At 35.4% G+C, this 27,313-nt stretch overlaps 1 protein-coding gene across 1 annotated transcript; it reads left to right on the top strand.

Moving 5' to 3' along the window:
• On the top strand, positions 1-27,313 carry LOC123705814 (neuroligin-1-like). Its single transcript, XM_045654844.1, has 14 exons — positions 1-120; positions 3,289-3,481; positions 4,767-4,885; positions 5,068-5,217; positions 6,525-6,719; positions 7,367-7,502; positions 7,875-8,126; positions 8,976-9,237; positions 9,947-10,190; positions 10,436-10,573; positions 15,769-15,958; positions 24,130-24,257; positions 25,292-25,368; positions 26,983-27,313. The coding sequence occupies exons 1-14, from the start codon at positions 21-23 to the stop codon at positions 27,067-27,069; spliced, it is 2,271 nt and encodes a 756-aa protein (XP_045510800.1). The 5' UTR covers positions 1-20; the 3' UTR covers positions 27,070-27,313.

Consider the following 27,313-nt stretch of genomic DNA (forward strand, 5'->3'; position numbering starts at 1 on the left):
TAACCACCGCGTGATGGCGCATGGAGTGCGCGTGGTGGGCGTGGTGCGCGACGCTGGCCCTGGCAGTGCTGGCGGCCGCCGGCCCGCGGTACAGCTCGCGCATCGTGCACACGCATGCCGGTCAGTGTGTGTGTGTGTGCGTGTATGTGTGCGTATGTGTGTTCCAGCATACAGACTTAGCAGCGCAGCTGCAGCTGCGCGAGCTGTGGAGTTGTCAAAATTTCATAGTATAAACAGAAGCGTGGCGTTGTGGGACTCAAGATGAGACAATTACAGCAACAAACCCTAAAACGCGTGTACTCTAACAAATTTTTATTTAATTAATTTTACTTTCACTAGATCACGTGCAGAAATATTATTACAAGAACTTCTCATAATTTTACCCACAATTTTTATAAAAAAATCGGTTTTCATTCCACCAATGAAAAAGAAATAACTCAAGTTAAATGAAAATATCTCCAACTAGCATTCAGCACCAGGAGAAGGTAAAAAAACGTTTAATAACACAAATTAACATTAAATTCAGTCGGTAAAATGTTAAAAATACAGTCACATTTCTAGGATGCGGTCTAGGTATTCATATTTTATTTTCTCGCTTAACCGAACTATTACCAGAGGCGCCACGTTGTCCGCAATTCGTCAGGATTAAATACTTCTCTTGTTTTCTCTTCCTAAATGAATTAAATAATTTATGGACTAATTTTCATTCTTAAAGATATATTCCATTTTTAAAGATAAATGTGATTGCAGTTCATAGAAAAAAAACAAAACATGCGATACATTAAGAATTACCTAGTTGTAAATTATTCTACAAAAAGCAATATTATAATCAGTAAAAATGTGGTAAACACTGTGGGTAAACAAAATTCATTTTTATTTACTCTATGCTATTGATTTTAAAAGTTCTGACAAATCAAGGACAAACAATAACTTTCAAAGCATCAAGGAAAAATAAATTTTATCATGAATGGTAACTTCTTGAATGGTTCGTGCTATTTATTATAAATAATTACATATAAAGTTTATCTGACAGCAGTAGAGTTCTCTAATAAAGGTAATATCTATATAAAATACTAAATAATTCGACCCCTATTTAATAATGGTACCTCGAAAATGCCTACAAATTCTTATCTGTAAATTTAAGTTATCCTGCCATGAGAACTATGCAAGGCGCTCGTTAAAATAGCTCGAATTCAATTGAAAATTCCAGCGATTTAAGACCTTATACCTAATAAATAATTCATACAAACCTTGCCCGAGCTGAAATGATCCGCATATAATACAATCAGAGAGGTTTGATGATCGCCACAGAGTGTTTTGTGTAGGGCTGCCTACAGGACATACAGGCATGTTTAAACAAATTTTCTGAAATCACTTTTGAAAATAGTAGAGGCATCGCTTTTTCAATGCTGGATAGGTCAATAATACACAATATAATAATAGGTCTTTAATAATAATAATTGAACAAATTGTTAACAATAACAACTAATAAGCCCCGTCCAAAGCTTTGGTTCTGGTAAGTCTGATAGTATTGTTCTTTCAATACAAAATGTGTAAGTTTCAAATTTCCAATTTAAATTCTTAATATTAATAGAGTATGGCTGAATATATTTAGAAACAAGTATCGCTATCTGTTTTATAACAGGTAAAATTTTCAATATGCCCCGCGAAAATTTAATTTAAAACTAAACAGTTCCATGAATTAATTATAAGTTTCGGCAACCCTGCATGATACCAGGATAAGTGTAATTCCGGCGTGATCCCGGAACAATCCAATCATCTCCAGACCAGGATACGGACAACACGGGCAAATGGCGTCATTCCATTTTGTATTAAAGGGACCATCGAATTAATAATTGCCGAGATTGCTGCGGTAGCGTAATTGGTTATTTGTATTGCTTTGTTGAAACTCAAAGAAGAATTTCGGTATTTAAATTAGTATGAATAATGCTTTAGGGTAAGGTGTACGGCGGGTGTAAGTAATGTTCTTTTTAATTATAATACTATGTAAGACTACGTAACAAATAGTAATTGTAGTCATAGTTGTCTATGTAAAAATATGTATCCCACCTGATCCCACCAATAAATTTCACAAACAGATGAATAAAAAATACCTTTCGCATCACAAAATTAGGTACATAATTCAACAAAAACTAAATAATGTAAAGTAAATATTCGCACAAATCCTAGTACCATTGTGATATAAACTTGCTTTTACAACAGTGGTTATTATTCAACACAATGAAAGTATTTGGCGGACAGACGTCCCCGGGGGTGCCGTGACAATGTACCAAAGTGAAATTTCATGACATTTTTAATTTTGTGTTGCAGCTTGTGTAGGATGGGAATCATTTTAATAAAAGCTGCAGAAACTTTTTGTTTGAAATGTTTTCTAGTTTAATATAGTTTGCTGTGAAGCGATATTTTAATATGTATTTTGCAGTAATTGTGATTACAGTATAAAATGTTGATCATGATGTTTCTACGTGTGTTTTGTTTTTTATTATAATATGCTCGAGGCTATAGTATTATACACGCTTATTATTTAAAAACAAATGGGAAATGCGAAGTCACGAAAATAATACCTAGGTATAACTAGATAATATTATTATGTTGTAAACCCAATTGATATTCACACATTAGTTAAAGTAGACTGTTTTAAAGGCAGTATTCTGTCATATTATTATTATATGGATAAATAGGTACTATTCGAACGAAAAATAACAGATCAATAGGAGAGCGTAAAGCTTTAGCTTTAGCATCTTAACCTAATATCGATGAAATTATTGCGAGGTATTCGATATTATAATAAAATTCCCGTTTTATTGAATTCCGATTCGTTCGCAGAATGTATCGAAAGTAAACAACAAAATAAAGGTATGGTAAAATTTAATCAAATATTTTTTATGAATGCTAAAACGAAAAAGGAACTTGTCGATTCTTGGTATTAACAAAATTTCTTCTAAGAATCAAGTCAGTCGTCGTAAAGTCAGAAAATCTTTCTCACAATTATTATAGTAAGGAATAAGGAAATGTTAAGTTTTTATGAACATGGTTTGAAAAAAAAAAACATTTACCTTTAGAATTAGGCATTGAAGAGTATCACAAATTACGATACCGCATCAATAACCCAATTCATACCCATATTTCGTAATACAATATGACCACAATTGGGAACAAAATATCAAGATAAAACGTATAGTAAGAGCGATACAATTTTGACCGAAATACAAATTGATTTAACTGATTTTAAACAAACGTACTCGTTAACAAGTATCATGTACACAGGAGCGATCAGAGGCATCATAGTGGAGCCCGCGTCCCGCCGTCTGGAGCCCGTGGAGGTGTTCCGCGGGGTCCCGTACGCGGGGGCCCCGAGCCGGCTGGGCCCGCCGCCGCCGCCGCGCGCCTGGCCCGGAACCCGCCTGGCGGACACCTTCGCGCCTGTGTGCCCGCAGACCTACCCCGATATAACGAACAAGTTAGTTTAATTGTTATTGATCTGCTGCGTACTATGATTACATCAACAAATTTTATGTAAAAAAAGTTCTTATGATAACTCAAAAACTGTTAAAGACGACAATGAATATGACCTCAAGGGTTCGGCAGCTTCAAATTGAGAGCCCCATCCACATTCGTATGCTATAATATAAAAAGTCAAATTAAAAACCTTTTCCTTTGTACCGAATTGTTCAACTATAGTACAAACGATGAACCTATAGATGAACCTGTACAAATTAAACGGAAAAAAAGCAATATAAGTAATAATATATCCTTCTGTCCATGTCACGAAAAATGGCGAGTTGTGAAAACATGCCCAAATTAGTATTCCCAAAATAAAAATTGATTCTGACGAAAAGCTGACGAAATTTCCATTTACCTTTCAATACGTGGTAATATTTGTGGATGACAGGAGGTGGTAAATTAAACAAAACGTTGTTTTTCGTTTTTCTGAAATTTTAGCATTGTCTAAAAAAACAAAATATCTGACTGGTTTTTGATAATACCGCTTTTATATTGTACTAGCGGTCCGCCCCGGCTTCGCCCGTGGTACATATGAAAAATAGATGTTGGACGATTCTCAGAGTTACCCGATATGCACAGAAAATTTCATGAGAATCGGTCGAGCCGTTTCGGAGGAGTATGCAGACTAACATTGTGACACGAGAATTTTATATATAAGATATCTATCTTTTTACCCGCGAAACCGTTCACTTTTCTACAGTAGTATAAAGAATGTCATTGCCATCAAACAAAAACGAACCTAAAGACTTTACCGCCATTCATTCTTAATTTGTAATCAGCAGGTGTTTAATTGAACACAAATATTAGATATTAATGAAATCCCACATTACGAACACTTTACACGAGCAAGCTTTTGAATGTCTATATAATACCTTATAGCTGTCTCTTGTGGAATTGGAATAGAAACCACAAAATCTTAACCGATAATAATAATTCCATGCAAGTGACTATGCTTGACCCGGTTTTGCAATAAATCTTTGTTTGAACACGCTAATCTCAGAAACTACTGATCCGATTTGAAAAATTGTTTCGATTTCAGATAGCCCATTTATCCAGGAATGCTATAGGCAATATATATCATCACGCTAAGACCAACAGGAGCTGAGCACTGCGGGTAAAACCACGGAGCAGAGCTAGTACTTGATAATTACTTGCTTTTACTCAGTTTCTATCCCACATTTTCCTTTTGCGAACCATTTTATAATGGTTGTAAAGTGTAACAGCACAATAAATAATACCAGGAGTGCAGCGCTGTTGAGGATGCCGCTGGGAGTGTACAACGAGCTGCGGGCCAGCGTCCCCCTGCTCGCCAACCAGAGCGAAGATTGCCTGTTCCTCAATATTTATGTTCCCGGTAGCGGTAAGTAATAATTGTAAACTCTAGGATATGAAATTGGCTTTAATGGATTTGAAATGTGTTTTTTTAGGTTTGTTTTGTAGGCTTGAATCAATATTCTTGTTTCTCTTATAAATAAAGCATTATCTCCTGTACCAATGCTTCAATACTATGGCATGTAACTAACTCCACTGACCACTGTGCAGGCGCGCGTGGCGTAGAAGCGCCATACGCAGTGGTGGTGTGGGCGGGCGCGTCGCACGCGTGGGGCTCGGGCAACGCGCTCGACGGCGCCGTGCTGGCCGCGCGCGCGCACCTGCTAGTCATCACCCTCAACTATAGGATAGGCTTACTGGGTGAGCCGAGTGCTAGTATACATTATCCGTGGTGTGAGTCGTATTGTTAGAAAAATTACGTGTTTTTGAAACTTTCGTAACACCTGTTCGTTTTGATCTTTTCATTTCGTTGGTTATTGTTTCATTAGTTATGTTGAATTTAGTAATGTTAATTAAACGATAATGATGTATCGTACTGCTGATGCTGCAGATATCAAATGTAGCTTAACTTCCCTATAGACTAGGGACAAATAGAGTTAAGTAGGAAGGTATAAAACAATAATTGTCGATCGAGTTTTTTGTCATAAAAATAAAGCTCAAACGATCAACACGTATCCAAATAACAATTATCAAAAGCCGGTTTATGACCAAATTTAAATTGAATACCGCGGTCCCATAAAAGTATTAAAAAGGTAGGCGTTATCCCGCCTTTTTCATTAATTTGGGATGATGGAGCGGTCGGTCTTAAATTTCAAACACACGTAATGTACACCATCAATCAATTTAAATTTTCAATAGTTATTTTTTCCATTTGTGCGAAGTCATTTCCGCTCTACAATTACTTTTGATTAATATTGATTGATTTTTTTAACATTCCAGTAAGTTTATCTCATTTTGTTTTATAGGTACAGGTGGTGTTATCAAATGTTCATTTCTAAACTTAAATCTTTACCTGTAGAGTTGTGAGAATTTTTTGATGAAGAAAAAATATAATCTCATTTAAAAAGCATTTGAATGCTCTGAACTAGATATTAAATTTAAGAGAGTTATGTTAGTTTATACTTTTTCACAAAAAAAAACGAAACGAAGCGAATGAGAATTCTAGATAACTATGTCAAAATTATCTTAAAAATTAAGCCGAGAAGTTCTCAAAGTGAACACAAACTTTACAAAAATGTTGCCAAAGTAAAACCTCACAAATCTTCCTCAAAAGATAACGGACTCGAAGTTGTTCAACCAAATATTATCCTTAAAGGATTATTCAGATCAGGCGCAAATCTAATCATTTTTGTAGACAGCTCCACTGAGCAAAGACTGTGTTTTTAAAACCTTCGGTACCAGTTGTTTTATGAAATATAAAATAACTGGAATTTTTTGTTATCGGTGTAGCCTTTAATATTAGTTATTCATCTTCAAGGATAAATAAAAGAACCTCGTCGTCTTGTCGTTTCAATTCTGAAATTATTGCATTTTTTGAAAATTTTATAGTAAATAATATATTAAATTGTTGAATGGAGTGATAAATCATAAGTAAATAATGGATTAGACTAGATTTTTTTAATAAATATTAGTATATTTTTTTTATTTGTTATAAAATGATTGTTCAGGTTTTTTAACAAGTGGTGGGGACGACGAGGCGACGGCTGCAGGCGGTGCGGCGGTGCTTGACGTAGTGGCCGCGTTGTCATGGATACGGACCAACATCGCCGCCTTCGGGGGAGACCCCAAGAGGGTCACGCTCGTGGGCCATGCCGCTGGCGCCGCGCTGGTCAACACTGTGGTCATGTTGCCAACTATCAAAGGTAAAATATGATTAATTTGCATTTGTATTTGCATCGTACCTTTATTTATAATAATAGGAAGCTAAAGAGTTTGTTGGTTTGATTGTACACGCTAACCTAATATTTGACTTGATGATAAAAAATTACCGTTTCTTTGTTGTTACCGATACTTACATAATATCACGCTTCTCTTTACACACTTTTTAGTTCAAAATAATATTTTTCAAGCATCAAGTAGACGAGTTGAAATTATGAAAACAGTCGAGAGCTTCATTGTACAATTTTTCAAATGAGTTCTGATGGAAATGCTGCTTTATGCAGTTTAATGACCAAATAATGAGGAAAAAAATTCAGGTTCAGAAAATATCAATAAGAAGATCCAGATTCATCGTTTTAAATGAGAACTTTGCATTTTAATCATTCGTTAATGAGACCATATTTTTAATTTCAAGCATCATTTTATAATTACAATATTTTTCGTACAATACTGTCCTCAATACATGAATAAATAGTAAAATGATTATTATACAAATAAAAGAACACGTACCTAATACATAAATTAATAATCCTTCCTTAGTTAGAGCCATCTGAATTTTGACTGAAGTGAATTTTATTGTCAGACTCCTTATAATTTTCGGTGTAAAATTTAAGTTTTTTTTCTTCTATAGGTTTAGTATCCCGCGTGTTATTGCTAAGTGGGTCGGCACTGAGCCCGTCTGCGCTCGCGCCGGACGCGGCGTTAGCTCGTGACCACACAGCGCAGGCTCTGCGGTGCTCTAGGGATAAGACTGATGATGATCATTGGTAAGGTTATACTTAATAATATTGATAATTTAGGATATTTTGATTTCATATGACTTCTTGTTGTAGAGCCAATATTGTGCTGTGGTATCCAGATAAGATTATTACGTTAATGAAATAGTTAACTCAGTAGAGACGTTAAAATTTTGTTACGTTGTTTCTAAACGATTAAATTTTTCATTTATTAGGAAGTGAAATAAGTGTAATGTTTCCGCAACGGCTTGGAAATCATTAAAAAAATATCGAACAGTTTTGATTATTATCACCATTAGAATGTGAAAGAAATCGTGTACCTACATGTTTCGATAATAATTATTAGATTTAATGGAAATTTTTTACTTAAACAACTTCAAACTAACCAAGTTCTTCTACCAGGCTAACAGCATGCATCAAGAGCCGGCCGCTATCCGCTCTCCTCGCAGTAGAAGCCCCCACGGCTCGCTTCCTCGCCGGCTGGGCCCCCACGGTCCCCACGAGCAAGGACATCCCCAACCAAACAGCCACTAGGGCTCTACATGCTAGTGACACGTTCCTGGCCTGTGCCCTGGCGGTGGTGGTTACAACTACAGAGAGCTACCAGTACTTCAGTGAAGATGATATACGACATGGCTTTGAAGAAGATTATAGGTGAGCGGATTTCGTATTTTTTTTTTATTAGTAGACATTATTTATTTATTTGTACAAGGTATTACATGTATGGTTGTTATTTTAATCTGAAAAACAACAAACTTACTACCAAGGCTTAAACTAAACACGTATTTTAAGAGATTTTTTATATTTGTAGAAGGTAAATCGTGCTTCATTTGTTAAATCACAAACAACAAAATAATATTAGGATAGAACCTGTATAAACATTATCTTCAAGTTTACGAAAATACATGGAACGTAAAAGATGATATCATCCTTGAGATTATTGGATGTTTGTGTAAAAATTACGAACTCGCAATAATTATCGATAGAAACGAATATTTTGAGGAAAAATTCGAGCGCGTGTACATTATTATAAAATTGTCTCAGATAATATAAATGTCGAATAAATACTGTTATGTTGTTGAATGTTTGCCGTGATAATAGTTTCTTAACAAGGAAAATATTATCAAAACCACATTGAGATGGATCGTGCTTTCCTGGTCTTTGTAATTTTTTCAATAAGAACCCCGGAAAAATGGTACAAAAGATTATAAATATTATGATATAAAAGTTAAGGCGAGTAACATACATATTATAGTGCACGTTAATATTATAATGAATCATAATGATTAATTATAATAGACAAAATACATAGAAGACAAATAAGCTGTTAGTCCAATTGGTTTAGCTGATGCATATCGATTATAAATTGCATTTAGACGCAACGAAATTACACGAGCATTCTGCTGAAGAGTAATAATTTGTATCTTCACTAGAAAAAAATATCACAATACGTATGCAGTTTTGTTTTCAATAGATTCACATTAAACAATGTCCATCAATCAGGAACCGCATCCTGCGCACGTTCGTCCGCAACGTGTACCGCTACCACCGCAACGAGATCTTCGCGGCCGTGCGCAACGAGTACACGGACTGGGAGAAGCCGATCCAGCACCCGATCAACATCCGCGACGCCACGCTGGAGGCGCTGAGCGACGCCGCGGCCGCCGCGCCCGCGCTGCGCCTGGTGCAGCTGCACGCGCGCCGCGGCGCCCGCACGCACTTCGCGCACCTCGCGCACCAGAGCCGCGACGCCGACTGGCCGCAGGTAACGCTGCAACATGATGATATTATTATATTGAAGAAAGGTTATTTGGAATTAGATTGTATCACAACATTATTGTTTCACGAAACAGTATAACAAATTGTAGAATATAACGCATTGTGGCGGAATTGTTTTATTTCTGTAGTGGAAATTCGTCACACAATTTTTTGAAAATAGACCAAGACATAGTTTAATAAACATCTTCAAAGATTATTTGTAAATACATATTATAAATAATTGGCTCCTAATGTTGTCAAGCAAATAAGCGACTAATGTAAACTCTGACTTCCACCTGTACATAGAAAACAAACAAATTATTGTTAATATAGACATAATAGATAAAAGAAAAATGAAACTGACAGGAGTAATTTGAATAAATAACTCCTGTAAAATCATAAAACAATATTCGCCTCCATTTTACCTGGGAATGTTTACAGCCTCGAATTTCCCTCATCTTTTCCTCATTTGCCTAAAATATGAATTCGATATTTATCTTCAAAACAAATTTCCTCACGTTTTTAATATTTTTGTATTATGCCGTAGATTATAATAATTATATGTTTTCTTTGAGTTATTTTTAATGACATAAAATTTGGCTTTCGAAATAAAATATGTTATTCATATTTATTAAAAACTTATTGATGTTAAATAATTATTCATAATTGGAACACTTTCTTAATGAAGACTCTTAAAATTATTATATTTGTTCTAGCGGTTGGGCAGCGTTACTAGCGATACGTTGCCCTACTTTCTAGGTCTGCCCCTAGTCGGAGGTTCATCATTTGCCCCAAAAAACTATTCCCGGGGAGATATAGCGGTTGCAGAGTCCACTGTGGCGCTTCTAGCTGCGTTCGCCAAAACTGGTGACCTCTCGCCGAAGGTTGAAGACCACCATCACGAGGCCAGCGTTAATTGGCCAAGATATGAACTGAATACGCAACAGTATTTGAGTATAGGTGAGATTTATATGGAATTATAAAAATACCTAGAGTATACCTTGATTAGTAATGAAGATGGTCATTAAATACCTCAATGTATATGGTAATGATAATTATGAAGGTGATAATAGTGTTAATAATTATGTTTTTGGTAATTGTAATAATGTCGATGATGGTGAAGGTATTGTTGATGATGATAAAACTAATAACGATGATGGTGCTGGCGTTGACAATGATAACGATGACGATGATGTATTGTGCAGGCACGAAGGTCCGCGTGAAAAGCCACTACCGCGGACACAAGATGTCGGTGTGGCTGCAGCTCGTGCCGCAGCTGCACCGCGCCGGCGCGCCGCTCGCGCACCACCAGTTTCGATCCACGCACCCGGATATGTTTGCTGGTAAGTATACTAGATGATCCAGATAATGTTGCCAGAACGAAATTTGATTACTTAATCGATTATACCCAGTGAATTAAAATCTCTCTTCTTTTGGTTTTACCTATATCTAGATGATCTAGATTAGTGAATTTATCAAGTTGATACGGTCTATTACATTTCACGCTCTTTATACAAACAAATAATTAATTTTAAATATGCTACTAAGAGCACATTTAAACCCAGAATATATTAGTATAATAAGGATTAGATACGGGTAACCAAGTTTGCCACACATTATAATATTATGATATAGGATAATACTAATAGCGATATCTTAAGAAGCTTAATGGTGTGATTATACCGGTACGTGAACATTAACTAACAAATGTTTACATTAAATGGGCATTTGTATTCCATAGCGTATTTAACGACAGAGTAAAATCCATAGACGTTTTACGCAACGCTGAAACGAGTCCATAAAGTTGACAACGCCCAAATTAAACAGGCGCAAAATTTAATGGCTGAAATGTGATGAGCGAGCAATTAGGCGATAGTCCGTCTCATGCCGGAAACTTATAAAATGGGGGAATTTCCCCGCAGAGAGAGATTTGGGCTCGTAATGGCGGCCTAGAAGCCTTCCCGTTGTTTCGTTTATACGAAATAAAAATGCTTCGAAAATCGTTTTTCAGATGCACAATTTTTATGAAATCCGGAGGTATTGAAACGTTGACGCATTCATGGCAACCTCGGATGTGCAGTGTTTGGAATATTTCGACGGAACGCAGTAATAATATAGTTTTCGTTTTAAATATTTGATGACACTTTTTGTTTATGTAAAGACCGGTGACCCGATTGCAGGGAACAATTTTATGTGCCGTTTCTACTACTATAAAATAGTTAAATTGTCTCTACGTTGAAATTGACAAACCTTTTAATACGTACAGTGGAACCTGACTGATTTTGACGACTTTTAGCATAAACTACAATTGCACTATAATTTACATAAAGTATATTTTTTTACAAAATGTAAATTAAACATGCCTTCTATTGATAGAATTAAAAATCTAAAAGTTTAGACATATTCAAGGGGTATAAGGACACAAGAGTAAAATAAAAATTGAAAGTGAGCAGAGTCATTAGATGACTTGTCACTTTATGACGCAAACCCGTGAATTGAGCACCGAAAATTCCTCGGCGTAGCTAAAGAAGTTTTCACTTCAAAAAATACAGAAAAATCTTTTGTGTATATCAAGAGAAACATTTAACAATGACATGCAAAAGACGTAAGTAATTGATGTGGAGTCAGCTCCACTGTGATTTCCGTGAGACCCCATTATTAACTGCTCTTTGAAAATATTCCGCTCGCTGCCAAACTCGGCGACTTGGCGTCACTTCTATTCATATAAAGGAAAATTACTGAATGTATGCTTTAAAAGTTTTTAATTAAATTTCTTTGAACGTCGCAGTTAAAAATATATTATTCTAGGCGCGATGGTCTGTTACATGACCGTTTACTGGAACTGAATGGGCTTTAGAGTTTATTATTTCTAGCAATTAATGTTTTACAGACACTTGTCAATTGATTACTGAACTTTGTTTCTTATTAGAATTATTAATAGGCTATATTGTAATTTGAGAAGGGGAAAAACGTTATACTCGTATTATCCAATATCCGATGGAACTTCGGAAAAGTGTGTTAAGCATTTGTGCCTCCAGAAAGCACATATTAAAAGAAAAGGCAACAATCTTAGCAACAATACTGACAACTGAAACAAGAGATAAATCGATGCTGTTATCACGAAGAGTAGGTAGCCGTAATTTCAAAATAAATAACTGTTTTAGTCCATAAATAGTTTTTCGTTTATGTTATACTATTATAAAATCGTAGCAACACAAAAGATGAGGAAAGTCATCAACAAAATGTTCCATTCTAAGTAACATTGCAAGATATTTATGAATTCAATGTCAATTATAGAGAAGTAACCTTATACGTGGAAACTAATCCGCTAATATTAATGATTTAAGATCAAATTGTGTTGGTACAGCCTGGGTTGGCTGGCCGGGGACATGTTTGTTCCTCGATGTAAGCATTGTCTGAAATTTATGACAATCACCGTATTTGCTGTCCAAGTAATATAATAAATTAGCTATCTATTGCTTTTCTAGGCCTAATGAGATTCTTGTTGTTGTACGCGCTATTTTTCTTTTATTCTTTGTATAGCTGTAACGATTGTAAGGTTCAAAGGTGCTTTGTTTCCCCACAAATACTTATCGAAGAACCAAATTCATATTCATTACCTACTTACGTATTGAATTCTGTAATTGAAAAATGTTCTTTATTTTTTGATCGGGATCAAGCTCCACATTTAACATCAAAAGTTTGTGCAAAATACACGTTAACTTTGATTTCATGATTTTACAGTTCGAATTGAAAATATTGGAACTACTCGATGAAAAGACTCTTCAAAAATAGTATGAAAAGCGAACACTGTTAATTTTCTGTGTAACATTCTTTTCCCAACTAAAAAACGCATAAATAAATTTATTTATATCTTTTATCCATGAACAAGTTTAGTTTAAAGCACAATTTCATAAAACGCCGAAAACCAAGTTGAAATTAAGCACTTATTACGTCACGGACGTGGGGAAGCGCTCAGCTGATAAATCGGCAAATTGTAGGACAATGCTAGTGTTCCCAGGACCTCCTTTGTCCGGGATTCACTTGGAGGTGAAGAACAGTTTGGGCTAGATCCACACTTTTGTTTTCCTTTCCTTTCAAGCTAAGTGTGCCAACAACAAAGGCGGCCTTAATTGTTACGTGACTCGTCTGGTGATGCTGGAAGGCGCTCCATCTCAAATGTTTGTTTCGTAAACGTTGAAATAACTTGGGAATGATTAAAAGGGATTATGCCGTTTTTAAATAAGAATTTTTGAAGACATTTTATAGGAATAGGAGTTTGTAAAATCTAATATAATTAGAAGTAGTAGTATAGAAAGCCTATTTTCGATTTTATTTCATTCAATCAACTATATAATTTCAGAAAATTAAACATCAGTAGAACTTCCAAAAATATATTGACTAAAATTTAGTCTATTAATTAATAGTCAATATTCTATTAAAATATTTTAACTTCTCTTCTAAAATTATTTATGTTTAATACTACAATAGTCTAGATAAATTAAATGCCAAGCTCCAGACCTGCCTGACCTTATCCTGGAGACTTTGACTTTGCATTGATAACGAAATTATTAATAGACTGGAATAATTTCAAATATTTATAATATCATCTGCGTAGGACAGGCTCGATTAAAACTGTTTAGAAATACTTAAGTATGTATAATATCTCCATGAATTATAAACAAAATGAATGATATAATTTCAATATTTCTTTCTGTATAGCTCAATGTGGCTCTGTCCAGAAAAAGATGAAAAACTTGCAGTCAATGGCAAAATTAAGGAATTTTTAAAAATAGTCTATTAGTTTTGGGGCTTATTTTGAAAAAGCCAACAGAAAGTGCAAATTTTTCGAATCAAGAAAAACGCACAATATTCACTAATACTGATCAATAATTACTGTTGGATTTCTATTTATGGATCAGTTTAAAAGGTGCTCTTGATCTAAACTGAGCACTAACTTACTTCACCTAGAAAGGTTCTATTTTCATAAAAATGAAGAACTTCTATCCAAGACTGGGCTTCTATTCAGAGGTAATGATATTTCAAGCTCTCTGGTTATAAATTCCCGGTCATTCATACCTTCCCTTCGGGCCGGGCTGACCTCATTCATAACGGAAATTAAGGGAAGCTAGTTTGGTTTGCTAATATCTGTTTGAGAGTCCAATTTAGTTTTATTAGCACCTTAATGGATTCCTTATTATGTGTTTATGCAGAGCGTATTTGAACTATGTATTTAATATTCTCTATGTACCTATCCTTGAAAGGCTATATAGACATCTAAGATAGACATAATAAGCAACAAATCACTGGCTTTAATGTTATCTAACATAGTTTTGTCGGGCTTAATAATAATACTCCACCGAAATGGTACCTATATACCTATTTTTGCGTACCTATATGCAATTTTTCTCAGTTAATTAGACCGTTGGAGCTGTACTCATTCAAACGTTAATACGTAAGTTTGATATCTTCATTTCACGTGCGCCGTTCCGGCAATCCCCTCCAGATATAAAAAGAATATTTGTACAAATGCTAACATGAAAGTGCTTCTGTTAGCGCTTTGAGTTAGCGAGCTGAAACTGGCTTTGAAATTCTGCAGCGCTTCAATCGCTTGAGGCGCTCGCGGATTAAAGCGAGGCTCCTGCGAGCTTAGTGCGCTTGTTTGTGAAAATGGCTCGTGCAGGTTAGGTAATGTACTCGCTGTTTGATGTAACCTAGATGTAACAATGAGTTTATATAAAGTGTTCCTCGTTCTTTGTAATGCTACTAATTTTAGTGTTCCTCGTTCTTTGTAATGCTATCACTCAAACATTTGTCTCCTAAGGAAATTTACTAAACGGCTGAAACGACGAAAGAAATTTACTATACGCTGTTCTTTACCTATTTAACTACTACAATAAACAGGAAGAGGATGTAGGAAGTTGAAAATAATTCACTTAAAATACTGCGAAAGTAGGCCATGTATAAACTGTTTGTGTGCCAATTTCCTTCCCTATAATTTCTGCACTAAATTTTCTTTCTCACAAATGAACGAACAGAGTCAAAGACGTAATATTGCCAATCGACTTTCCTAGAAGCCAACCGAAAAACACGAGACAATAAAGTCAGACAAATTGCAGCAGTAAATCGTAGCTAGTGACGTCATAGATCAGAAAATACTGGCGCGTACCTGCCGACAATCATATAAATCTTTTAAACTTTATTTCGGAAAGCACAGGAAATGCCTGAACGTAATTCGTCCCGCATGTTAAGAGCCATTGCCGTGAAAGATGCGTACGGATTAAATTATTACGAAGTACGTTTCTTGCATTGTTTGTTTTCTTTGTAATATAATATTTTGGGACGTTATATTTTGTTTCAGAAATGTGTATTCAATTCTCATTAGAAAGTATTTCATGGGATTCTGTTTGCGATGTTTTAACATTTTTCACGAAAATTTTGTTACGAAAAACTATTCAATCTAAATATGAGATTTGAAAGTTGGTACAACTTAAACATTTTGGCAGTATTAAAGAAGATACAATATTTCACACCCTAGGTGACATATTCCCCGAGATGTACACGACGGCTTCCACCGTGGACGACGAAGACAGCAGCGAGGAGGAGGAAGACAGCGAGTCGGAGGAGTGCTCCCCCTCCCCCTCCGCGCGGCCCGCGCTCGCCGCCCTCCCCCCGCCGAGACCCTCGCCCAAGGAGGACTCGCTCACTCTGGACACACAGTACTATAGGTAAGAATTGATTATAATCGTGTACCTACTTATTTTTTTCTCTAATGTATTTTTTAGGATGTAAATTGTGTTACATGACAGTTGTCGTTTATGGCTTTGATCAAAGATATCTTTGATTTTCATGAAAATGTTTAGTATTCAAGGAATGATATTATATTTTTAGATCAAAACGCCCTAGATATGTTTATTTATTTACTTGCTATTGATAATATGTATGTATATAAGGAATTGACAATTATTTTTTTCTATGATACAATAACTTCATAGCCGCATATAACAAATGATTTAGGTACCTACTTGTTAGGATCTGCCAGTACTTTAAAGTTCGAAGAATATCATTCTTATTAAAAAAGGTAAACATCTATATCATCAGGATACGAAACTCTTGAGAAGGGTAACGTATTTCTCTTTATTAAAAGATTCTCTCGGTGGGAAATACAAGGCTGATATAGATACAGGACCACGTTTGGTTTCAACGCATACTGTTACGGCCTGTACTTCTTGTTCTTCGATTTTACTTATTTCATAGTGCTTCAACTTTTCTTTTATTATCACTGCACTTCCACCTCTAGCTGTGTTATTTGGGTGAAGTGCAAGATATACTTTGTAACCTTTAAATTTAATGTATGATTGTTTGGTGAAGTGTGTTTCCGATACTAAGCACACGTCAATATTTTCTATTTCAAGGACAATTTGTAATTCATTGTGGTGTTTAAGAAGCCCATTGGCATTCCATTCCATTATGCTAAGTATTTGAGTCATTTTCTAGCAGTAGATGTAGCATTTCTATTGCTACTTTCCAGTTTCCTTAGTCTATCGTCAAATGTGGACATGAGGTTTAAAATTTGGTTGAGTTTTCCTTCAACGCTGTCTTTCATTTGGTTGCTTTCTTTCGTCTGGTTACCACTCGCGATTTGTGCAAAGGTGATGTGCTTACTTACTTGCCTGCTTTCTTTCACAGCTGGAACCACTTTTGTATCTGCTGTTTTCCGCTGATTTGGGATATTTAGTTTTTTCGTCGCTTTATTTTTAAGCGTCTGCATTTCTTTTGCTACCATGCATCCTCTATAGTTTGCAGGATGTGGAGCGCCACAATGCACACACTTTGGCTTTTCTTCTGCTGGCTTTTTACAATCTTTAGTTAGATGTCTACCAGTGCATTTTACACATCTTGGATCCTTGGAGCAATATTTTTGGGTGTGCCCGTAGGCTTGACATCTTTTACACTGAGGAACTAATTTAGAGGTTTTCAAGGGATGGATTTCCACCCTGCATCCTAATATAGACGTTATCTCATAGATTTTGTTTATTTCCTCTCCGTTATTAAAGGTAAGCATGAACATATTGAGAGGTGTCTTGTCTTTCCACCTCAGCTTGTTTACTGCCTCCTCGACTTTGAAGCCTTTTCTTTTCAGGTCTTCTACAATTCTATCTGGGTTGCATGTATGGTGCAATTTCTTAGCTATAACTCGTATTGGTCTTAATTGTTTGTTTTCATAGGAGTGCCAATGAAAGCCATCGGCAGTCAAAAACTCTGTGATGGTCCGATATACTGTTTCATTTTCAGTATTAATTTTTACGGTTTCTCCGTGCATAATTTTAATTGTAAAGCCGCCCCCAGGCGACTTTTCTAAGAGGAGATCAAGGAACGATTGGTAGTTCCTGATGTCATCTACTATTATAGGTGGAGGAAGTGGCACCTTTTTGGGTTTTACTTTCTCCTTACTTTCCTCATTTCGCTCTTCTTTATCGGAGATATGAGTGGGTGAAGTGTTCAGTTTGCGTTTTTTCCTGCTCTTGGTTCTAATCCACTCCGTTTCTTTGGCAAGTTCTTCTTCATCAGTGCTGTATTCTACATGAGAAGATGACTTCTTTTCAATTTCTTTTTTCTCTGGAATTTCCGTTTCCACTGGAGTCAAAGAGTTCAATTTTTGTTGAAGAAGTTTTACTTGTTCCTCCAGATGCCTTACGTGGGTTTCAAGTTTTTCACGTACATTTTTCTCTTCGGAGTAGCACTTGAACAACAGATGTTCAGTTTCAGTTCTTAGATTTATTGATTTTTCGGTATTCATGATTATTTATTTTGGCGAACGAATCTTACTTCGCCTTAACAATTATTTTTGCTATTGGAGCGCAATAACTAGGTCATTGCGGCCGGCCGCAGCGACGGCGTTGTTATGATGTGTTAGCACTTTTTAGTAGCTCGAGCGAGACGTCTACTCTCAGCAAGTTCAAACAAACACTGACTTTAACGCCAAACATACCCATTGGGGCTCCAGGTTGATTACACCTAAAGGCAAAGAACTTCTAAGCGCCATGAAATATATGAACTGTAACTTTGCATCTACGGGCAAACCAACCTATTGGCCTACAGATCCAAACAAAATACCCGACCTATTGGATTTCTTTATATATAAAAATATATCATCTAACTATTTAGATATAAAGAGTATGAACGATATGAGTTCAGACCACTCGCCCATAATTCTTAAATTATGTATAAATATTATAAATAAGAATAATATCCTAAGATTAGTAAATAAGAAAACAGACTGGAACAGTTTTAGAAGCGACTTGGACACACATATAAAACTTAATATACCATTAAAAAATTCAGAACAACTTGATATAGAAGTTGAAAAATTTATGGTAGACATACAACAAGCAGCATGGAGAAACACACCAGATAGTCACTCTTGTCACAGGGGAGCAGTCTACCCGAAGAATATTATCGAACTTTTACGTGAAAAGAGAAAGCAGAGAAACCGGTGGCACCAAACTCGTTTTCCTGGTGATAAAAAGCTACTAAATAATCTCACAAAACAGCTACAAAGAGAGATAAAAAAACTAAATGACGCTAATATGACGTCATATCTCAAAAAACTGACTAACGATCGCAGCACAGACTACTCTCTCTGGAAAGCTACGAAACATATGAATAGACCCGTTCTGCATATTCCACCAATTAAGGAAGAAAATGGAAAATGGGCAATCCACAATGAACAAAAAGCTAAAAGATTTGCGCAACATCTGGAAAATATCTTTAAGCCATATGATGATGACGCAAATGAACTACCTGAAGATCAAAACCTTAATGAAGAATTACAAATAAAGTCTGTAACACCCAAAGAGATTTCCAACGAAATTAAGTTAAGTATTAACCCAAAAAAATCTCCGGGGTTTGACTTAATCACAGGCGAAATAATGCATAATTTGCCACGCAAAGCTATAATTAAATTAACAACACTCTTCAACGCTGCATTTAGGTTAAAATATGTGCCTAATTTGTGGAAAGTTGCTGAAGTTATTATGATATTAAAGCCAGGAAAACCACCAAATGATGTAACATCATATCGACCGATCTCGTTGCTACCAATAGTATCAAAACTTTTTGAAAAACTGTTACTTAAACGGATCATGCCAATACTTGATGAGAAGAAAATAATTCCAGAACACCAATTTGGATTTAGAAAGAAACACTCCACAATAGATCAAGTTCACAGATTAACAAATGTCATCGAAAAAGCGTTTGAAGAAAAGAAAGTCTGTTCAGCAGTGTTTTTAGATGTCGCTCAGGCTTTTGATAAGGTTTGGCACAAAGGTCTCATTCATAAAATAAGAACAATGCTACCAAAACAAATTTCAGATATCTTAGAATCGTATATAACCAATCGAGTATTTAGAGTTCGACAAGACGATGCCTACTCGGACCTCAAGGAAATACGAGCTGGTGTACCACAAGGAAGTGTTTTGGGTCCCATCCTATACCTTTTGTATACGTGTGACATCCCAGTATTAGAAAAAAACATTACTGCAACATTTGCCGACGACACTGCTATCATGGCCACAGGCATCACTTACCAGGAAGCAGGAGATAAAGTTCAAGAAGCTGTGAACCAGGTCTACGAATGGACTCGGAAATGGCGGATAAGATTGAACGAATCCAAATCCGTTCACATAAATTTTACAAACAAAAGAACACAGATTGTCCCGATACTCCTTAATGGCCAACAAATACCTTATGCCAACACGGCGAAATACCTCGGTATGACGCTTGACGCTAAGCTACGCTGGAAGGCTCACGTCAAGAAGAAGCGAGAAGAATTAGGCTTGCGCTATAAGAAATTGTATTGGCTTCTTGGAAGATACTCCCAGTTGTCGATACATAATAAGCTACTCATATATAAACAAGTCCTAATGCCAGTATGGACGTATGGTATTCAGCTGTGGGGCTGTACCAAAAAAAGCAACATTGACATTATACAACGTTTCCAAAATAAAGTACTGAGAGACATTGTAAATGCTCCATGGTACATTCGTAATGGTGACCTCCACCGTGACCTAAAAGTGGACACCGTGGACAAAATTGTTCAAAAACATGCAGAAGCTCATCAACATCGACTTCATCATCACGTGAATGTTGAGGCTATCCAGCTCCTTGACACCACGGACCTAGTGCGAAGACTAAAAAGGACTAAACCTTTTGAGTTAGTGTAGTGATAAGTGAAAAGTGAACAGTGACAATTATCTGTATACCAAAGCACACGAGCAAAGTGACTTACTTCCCCTTAACAGACACTAAGCAAGTGACAATGGACACTCTCTTAGAATAAGTTATTTAGAAATTTAGGTTAACATAAAATTACTTATTAGTCTTGTAGGCTAGATTGTAATTTGTATAAGGTGCTATTCTAATTAGCAACCTTATTTAATTAAAAAAAAAAAAAAAAAAAAAATCAGGATACGTGTAGGGAATTAGCACTACCAAAACTCATAAGTACATTTTAATAAGTACATTAAAACATAAATTAAAAAAAAGGCAAACTTAAACTCATGAGAGTAACGAGTTTTTTACTTAATAAATATAACTTCGATAAAAAGCTATAATTGAGACCATCTTATCCTACGATCTGGTTAAAACTTCGCTCGTATTACATTCATTATCCGTTTAATTTTCCGAAGCGTTTTTGCTGCGAAAATTTTACTTATCACGAAGCGCTTACAAAATAATTCCTACAGACTTATTTTCATTAGCCACGATTATTTCCTGGTATATTGGAGATCAAACATTCCGCTAAGACTATAATAATTTATGAATTTATTAATTCTCGCTGGAATTTTATTTAGTTAATAATTGAGAAATTTTGTCTGAATTTTTTCCTGAATACCTAGTTATTTATAACTGGTGAGATTTTTTGTCGAGAGTCACATGTTTTTATATAATGGAATTATAATAAGTCCCGATTAAAACTGAAAAATAGCACTTGTAGTTGCAAATACAACGAAACTTTGACCATTAATAAAGGTATTGTTTTAGCCGGGTCGGAGTTTTGTCCAACCGTGGTGGGTAATTGCGAAAGTTTTAAAATCAAACAATACCTCACTTTTATAGTACCTACTTTGCTGTAAAATTTTGGCTTTCAACAACATTGCTAACATTGATATTTGCTTTGTCGTTTGCTGGAGAATGATTAAGCGACAAGTCCCAAACTATAAAACTTTACAGTGTTCGTTCGTGTTCGTCTTTCATAATGAATGTTCTTAACGTTCGAAACTAAAATTTGATGGGTTAAAAGAAACGATTGCAAATTAAGAAGTATGTTGACCGACACGATTATTATGTTAGGTATATAAAAATAATATTATTACTAACCATATTGCAACAATAAAAGCAGCTCCTCATTACAACAAATAACAAAGCATCTGGCCAGCCTTACGCTTATCTCTTTCCCCAAAACACGAAACATAACTTCGTGTTATCACAAAAATTATCTATAACAATACAAGGACAGGAGCTGTAATATAATAAAGTAAGGCTCCGTTATTTAAGGAGGAAAATAGTTTGAACATCTTCTATATTCCGTTACATTGGATTATACTTGCCACTTTAACAAAAACTCTCATAGAGTCACACTGCAAGTTCGCAATTTCAAGATAACAGAAGTTTGCCCGTACGAAACATATTTACCAAAAAGGTTTGCTAGGGCTGCCTCTCATAGTTTTATATATCCGCTTGCAAGCGATAAATATTCAGGACTTGGTAACTTTGAAACTTTTACTGTCTCAATTTTATTAATATTGTATGAAGTCATGATAAAACGTTCGCTTGTAACATTATAGCGATATTTTCTCAAAACTGCTTTTAGTTTCAACTTTGAATGAAATAGCGTTTATGTGTTTATATCATAACAATTTATACTACAGTACCCTTTTTTTCATTGACCGCCTCCTTGGTACAGTGGTTGAGGCGTGAGCGTAACACCGAGGGGTCCTGGGTTTGATTCCCGGTGGCAGGACACAAAAGGCTGATCACCTACTTGTCCCTAAAGAAAATCGATCAGTGAAATAGACGTATAATGCATCTGCCCCTCACCCCACTAGGAGACATGGGACTTCACTTCTACCCTTTTTTCATATAAAACCAAATTTTACTGCGTAGTAAATTTCAAAATTTTCAAATGTGTAAATTTATTGATACACTAACTTATACCTGCGTATATTTTACTTATGAGAAAGTCTTATAAATACACAAATGAAGATTACCAAATATCGACCCATCCTTACCAACCTTCGTTCATAATAGGACACTGTTAAAGTAGTTTAAATCTCTAAAATACACTCGAATGGCAGCCCTATTCCTATAAAAGTTCCCCGTAAACATTTGCAACGTTCAATGCGGAAGCAAACAGGGCTGGCAAAAATATACGTCCATATCGCTGGCTTTACAAGACGGATCTGCTGCCTGTAATTCATCTAATGTGTTTAGGTACCTGTTCATTGCAATCGCATTTACTCGGCTATTACATCGGAATTCCTTATGGGAATAGCTGTCGTTTTATAAGTAGCATTACGTATGAGCAGACCTCTCATTGGAGGGACTGCAAAGAACAAAGTAAAATATTTTTTCTTAATAATGTTGACCTTCTTGTCTTTTAATAAGTGATTAGTTAACATTGTAAATACAATGGATTGTTTGAAAAATAAATATTTTCTCTACAATATCCACGAATAAGATGACAAAATGTAAAATTATATTAAAGTAAGCGAAATACGTTTTGGTTATTACGATAAATATCTCTTCTATCTTATTATATTACATAACCGTAATGTCCAGTTTTATCTTTTTATAATTCATTAAATAATTATAAAAACTTATTGTACGTTTCTATTTCATTAAAAGCCTTTATTAATAGGTCAATAATATCAGGTAGAGTACTCAGCAAGTATAAACGACATTCTCTAATAGCAGATATGATTCATACAATATTTCCTGAAAGACTCATGACGGTGGCTCATGAATGATCCATTTCTCAAGTCGGCTGGCTGACTGGCTTCACTTGATAATGTTAAATGATGGCGTACCGGGACAGAATTAACTGGACGCGCGCCGACGAGGTAATGGCGTCATATTTCAAAAGGATTCCCCGTAAATAATATTCCTCGCTGAGAATTAAAATACGGACGATTTTGCTAAATAACTTGAGGTGTGTTGGAAATTATGTAAATAGACAATATCGTGTTGAAATACTTGATAATGGCATAATAATGGGAGAATTTATCATTTTTGATTGTAAAAGAATAGAAAAATTTATGTCGTCTCCTTAAAAAATGTTATTTTGAAGTTGAAGGAAATCCTTTTACGATAATCGATAATACACTTCAGTATGTAGAGCTCCGTGCTTCGTGTTCCGTTGTGGATCCAGATGTAATTCATATTTATTTTATGCTATCGATTGTCCTTTTCTGAACATTGTTGCCTTTTGCAGCCAGTATAGGTTGAAAAGGTCTTCTTTTAAGACTTTATAGACTTGATTAATGTGATGGAAGTTAGTAAAAATAGCTTATAAACTATAACAGCCTTGTTAAATGCATGATATTTCTTAATTTAAGACTTCGTTTTTTTACAATCATGTCGGTGAAATTATAAAAAAGACGTGTGGCACCCGGGGACTGCCGCGGTAAAGCTATTGCATAGCATGCCTTCAAGCAACACCTCCGAGCCCGTCAGAGTGGGGAGCGTGAGGTTTTTTCGTTACGGAATTTCTCAATTCAGTCCCCACGCTCAAGGCCCGCGATAGAAGCTATGCAATAGCTTAAAAATTAAAAAAATATCGATATTATTCAATACAAAAGTACTAGGAGAGCATAGACAATCGCTACGTTTGTTACAGCTACACAGTAGCGCTGGGTGTGACCGTGGGAGCTGGTTGCTTCCTGCTGGCCCTCAACCTGCTGGTCTTCGCGGGAATCTACCTGCAGCGCGGGAAGCGGCGCGCCAATCGGAGGCCCAGACGAGACGGTAATTAAACATTTTTTTTAAGTATTTTGGGTAACATTCTTTGCTTTTAAAAAATGTAATCGGTTTTTGCCTGTTTTATAGTAGGTAATATTTATAAACAGTAGGTATTTAAGAATTATTGTTAGGTTACTATAGTTAGTACTCAGTATCTTTTAGATTGCAATCTATTGACTATTGCAACTGATATATAGAACATAATATGATTGTCTATTTTATACAGTTTTTGTTTTGAATATAATTATTTTTAGTATGGTGATAAAAAAGTAGCACCCAAAATGGATTGAAACCTCCTCGAAACCCGATTAACCAATATAGACGTGATCATTTGACCACAGAATCGCTATTTTAAATTCATTTATTTATGTGTGACATTAATAAAACATATCAATTTAATATATTACCTCTCCAGGCAAACTTTATTCAAAGTAAACTCATAAACACAAACGAAATATTCTCTTTAATCAACAGAACGAGAATACCTTTAAAATTTGTATTTTGAAAGCTTGCATCCATTAAATAATAATTATATAGGTACATTATTAAACTAAAAATGTCTTTACTAAAATTATACAGAAAGTACTCATAGGTTATTTTATATACGTAAGTAAGTTTATTTAATACTAGCTTCCGCCCACGACTTTGTACGTGCATCCCCGTTTTTCCCCGTTCCCGCAAGAATTTCGGGAAATCCTTTCTTAGCGGATGCCTACGTCCTAACATCTACCTGTATGCCAAATTTTAGCCTGATACGTCCAGTGGTTTGGGCTGTGCGTTGATAGATCACTATATCAGTCACTTTTGAGTTTTATATATTATATAGATTGAACCAAATTTTCTCCAAAACAGACAATCTATTTTGAAATTTTATCACCACACCGCTACATTATTTATGTGTAGCATATGTTATATTTTCCCTCTATCTAACCCGGGTAGAGATGGGCTGAGCGGCTTATTATATACATACCTAATAATATGTAAGATATGGGATGTTACTAAAGATTTTTTCATTAATGAATTCATTCATTGTTTCCTAGGGAGCAGTTCAAGCCGGTCGGGTGTGAGCGCAGCGAGTGGGGACACCGTCACCTCGCCGCGCAAGAGCACTCTTAAGGTAGAAATGTTCACTTGTACTTTGTTTCAGAGCTTATGCAAATGTAAAATATGTGTAAGGAGAGCACAACAGACGATCTTATACTATATAAGCGGGAAATACTGTATATGTAGTACGTTCCTAATATACCATGGACCCTCTTGTGAACTCCTGAAAACACGTAACGCTCCAGTCGTTCCTTCAACGCACACGAGCCAACAATAATCATCACTGAGCAGAAATGGCGCGTAACAATGCATCATGAATCGGAGTAAGCAAATAGAGACGTAATATCGATGGCTCGAATAAAATGCACTGTGATTGATGCGAGCAAAACGCTCACATTATGGGCTGATGGGCTGCGATGACGCGGCACTCGCTCCCGCTCATTTTGCGATGAATGCCATGTATGCCTTGCGATGTTCATGCTTGTATTTCATTTTCTTGTACATGCTTTGAAGACATTAATCTTGGAACGAAATTTTCAGTGTTTTTATAGACCAAGCTTGTATATTATTTTTAACCGACTTCAAAAAAAAGGAGGAGGTTATCAATTCGGCCGGTATATTTTTTTTTTTTTTTTTTTTTATGTATGTACACCGATTACTCCGAGGTTTCTGAACCGATTTACGTGATTCTTTTTTTGTTCGATGCGGGATGGTGTCGAATTGGTCCCATAAAAATTTTATTCGGCTAGGCCTAGTAGTTTTTATTTTATGAGCATTTTTGTCTGTACTCGATGACTTAATTTCAATGTAGCAAGTAACTTTGATTCTCTTCCCGGTAACCGATTGAGCTGAAATTTTGTATACGAATGTAAATTGGATAGCGATGAAACATTATCATGACATGGAGCTGATCTGATGATGGAATCGGAAGGTGGCCATAGGAACTCAGTAATATATTGACTCAACTTTATCGAGTTTGGGCTCGTTTGATTCGTGTTGAAAAATACACTAAAAAGTATTAAATAAAAATAACTGCGTTAAAAACAACCGACTTCAAAAACGGAAAAGTAAGAAATAAAAAAGATTTGATATTATTAATTACTACATATTATTTTTATGTGCTATTTATTAAATAGGTTTGAAGTCGGTGCCAAACACTAAGCACTTAGTATTAAGCCCATGCACCGACATCAAACCTTTTTAGTAAATAGCACATAAAAATAATATGTAGTAATTAATAATATCAAATCTTTTTTATTTCTTACTTTTCCGTTTTTGAAGTCGGTTGTTTTTAACGCAGTTATTTTTATAGTAGTGTAATGATTCGTTTTGTTACACAACATAGTATTTTTGAAACCATCTAGTTTTTAAAGTATAGTCTATATTAATGTGTAAACATTTACAAAAACGTCTACAATCTTGTAATTCAAATTAAATATTTGCGAATGTAGATGTATGTTCTAAAGCCGTATCTTACACATTTTGCTCGTAAATTGAGCGTGTAAATATGAATAAATTAGATTGAAGTTCTATTACAAACCGTGCCAAGAAATGATCGATTCAAATTGTCTGACGTCTTACTCGCACATTGGTAGTTTGAAAGACTGCTATCTCTTTCTGACTTTTAATAATTATTGAATTCTTTGAATATTTATGACTATAATTAACATATAATCGACTTCCACAGCGCAGCAGCGAGTTAGAATTAAAGGAGAGAGCGAGCAGCGCCGCGCCTCCAAAAAAGCGCGTCCAAATACAGGAGATCTCAGTGTAGACGAGTTTTAAAGTATTTGAAGACATTTGAAATGCGTCGAGTTATAAATACGTGAACAATTAAGTGAATGAAGAAGTATATACTATTGGAAGTTGTAGTGATTTTGTGTTATAAAGTATGGTGTAAAAACTGAATTGTGTCAAAACAAATGTTCATTGTGAGTGCTGAAATGTAAAAATGCTTTTGTATCGTGACTTATTGAACATTGTGGTGGATTTTAAAATAAAATGACATTTTGTGTGAA

The sequence above is a fragment of the Colias croceus genome, chromosome 3, assembly GCF_905220415.1.
Source record: "Colias croceus chromosome 3, ilColCroc2.1".
NCBI classification, from domain to species: domain Eukaryota; kingdom Metazoa; phylum Arthropoda; class Insecta; order Lepidoptera; family Pieridae; genus Colias; species Colias croceus.

Coding starts and splice junctions, on each gene's coding strand:
- LOC123705814 (XM_045654844.1), top strand. CDS start 21: ATGGAGTGCGCGTGGTGGGCGTGGTGCGCGACGCTGGCCCTGGCAGTG. Junction 121..3,288: donor CATCGTGCACACGCATGCCG/GTCAGTGTGTGT, acceptor TCATGTACACAG/GAGCGATCAGAGGCATCATA. Junction 5,218..6,524: donor CTATAGGATAGGCTTACTGG/GTGAGCCGAGTG, acceptor ATGATTGTTCAG/GTTTTTTAACAAGTGGTGGG.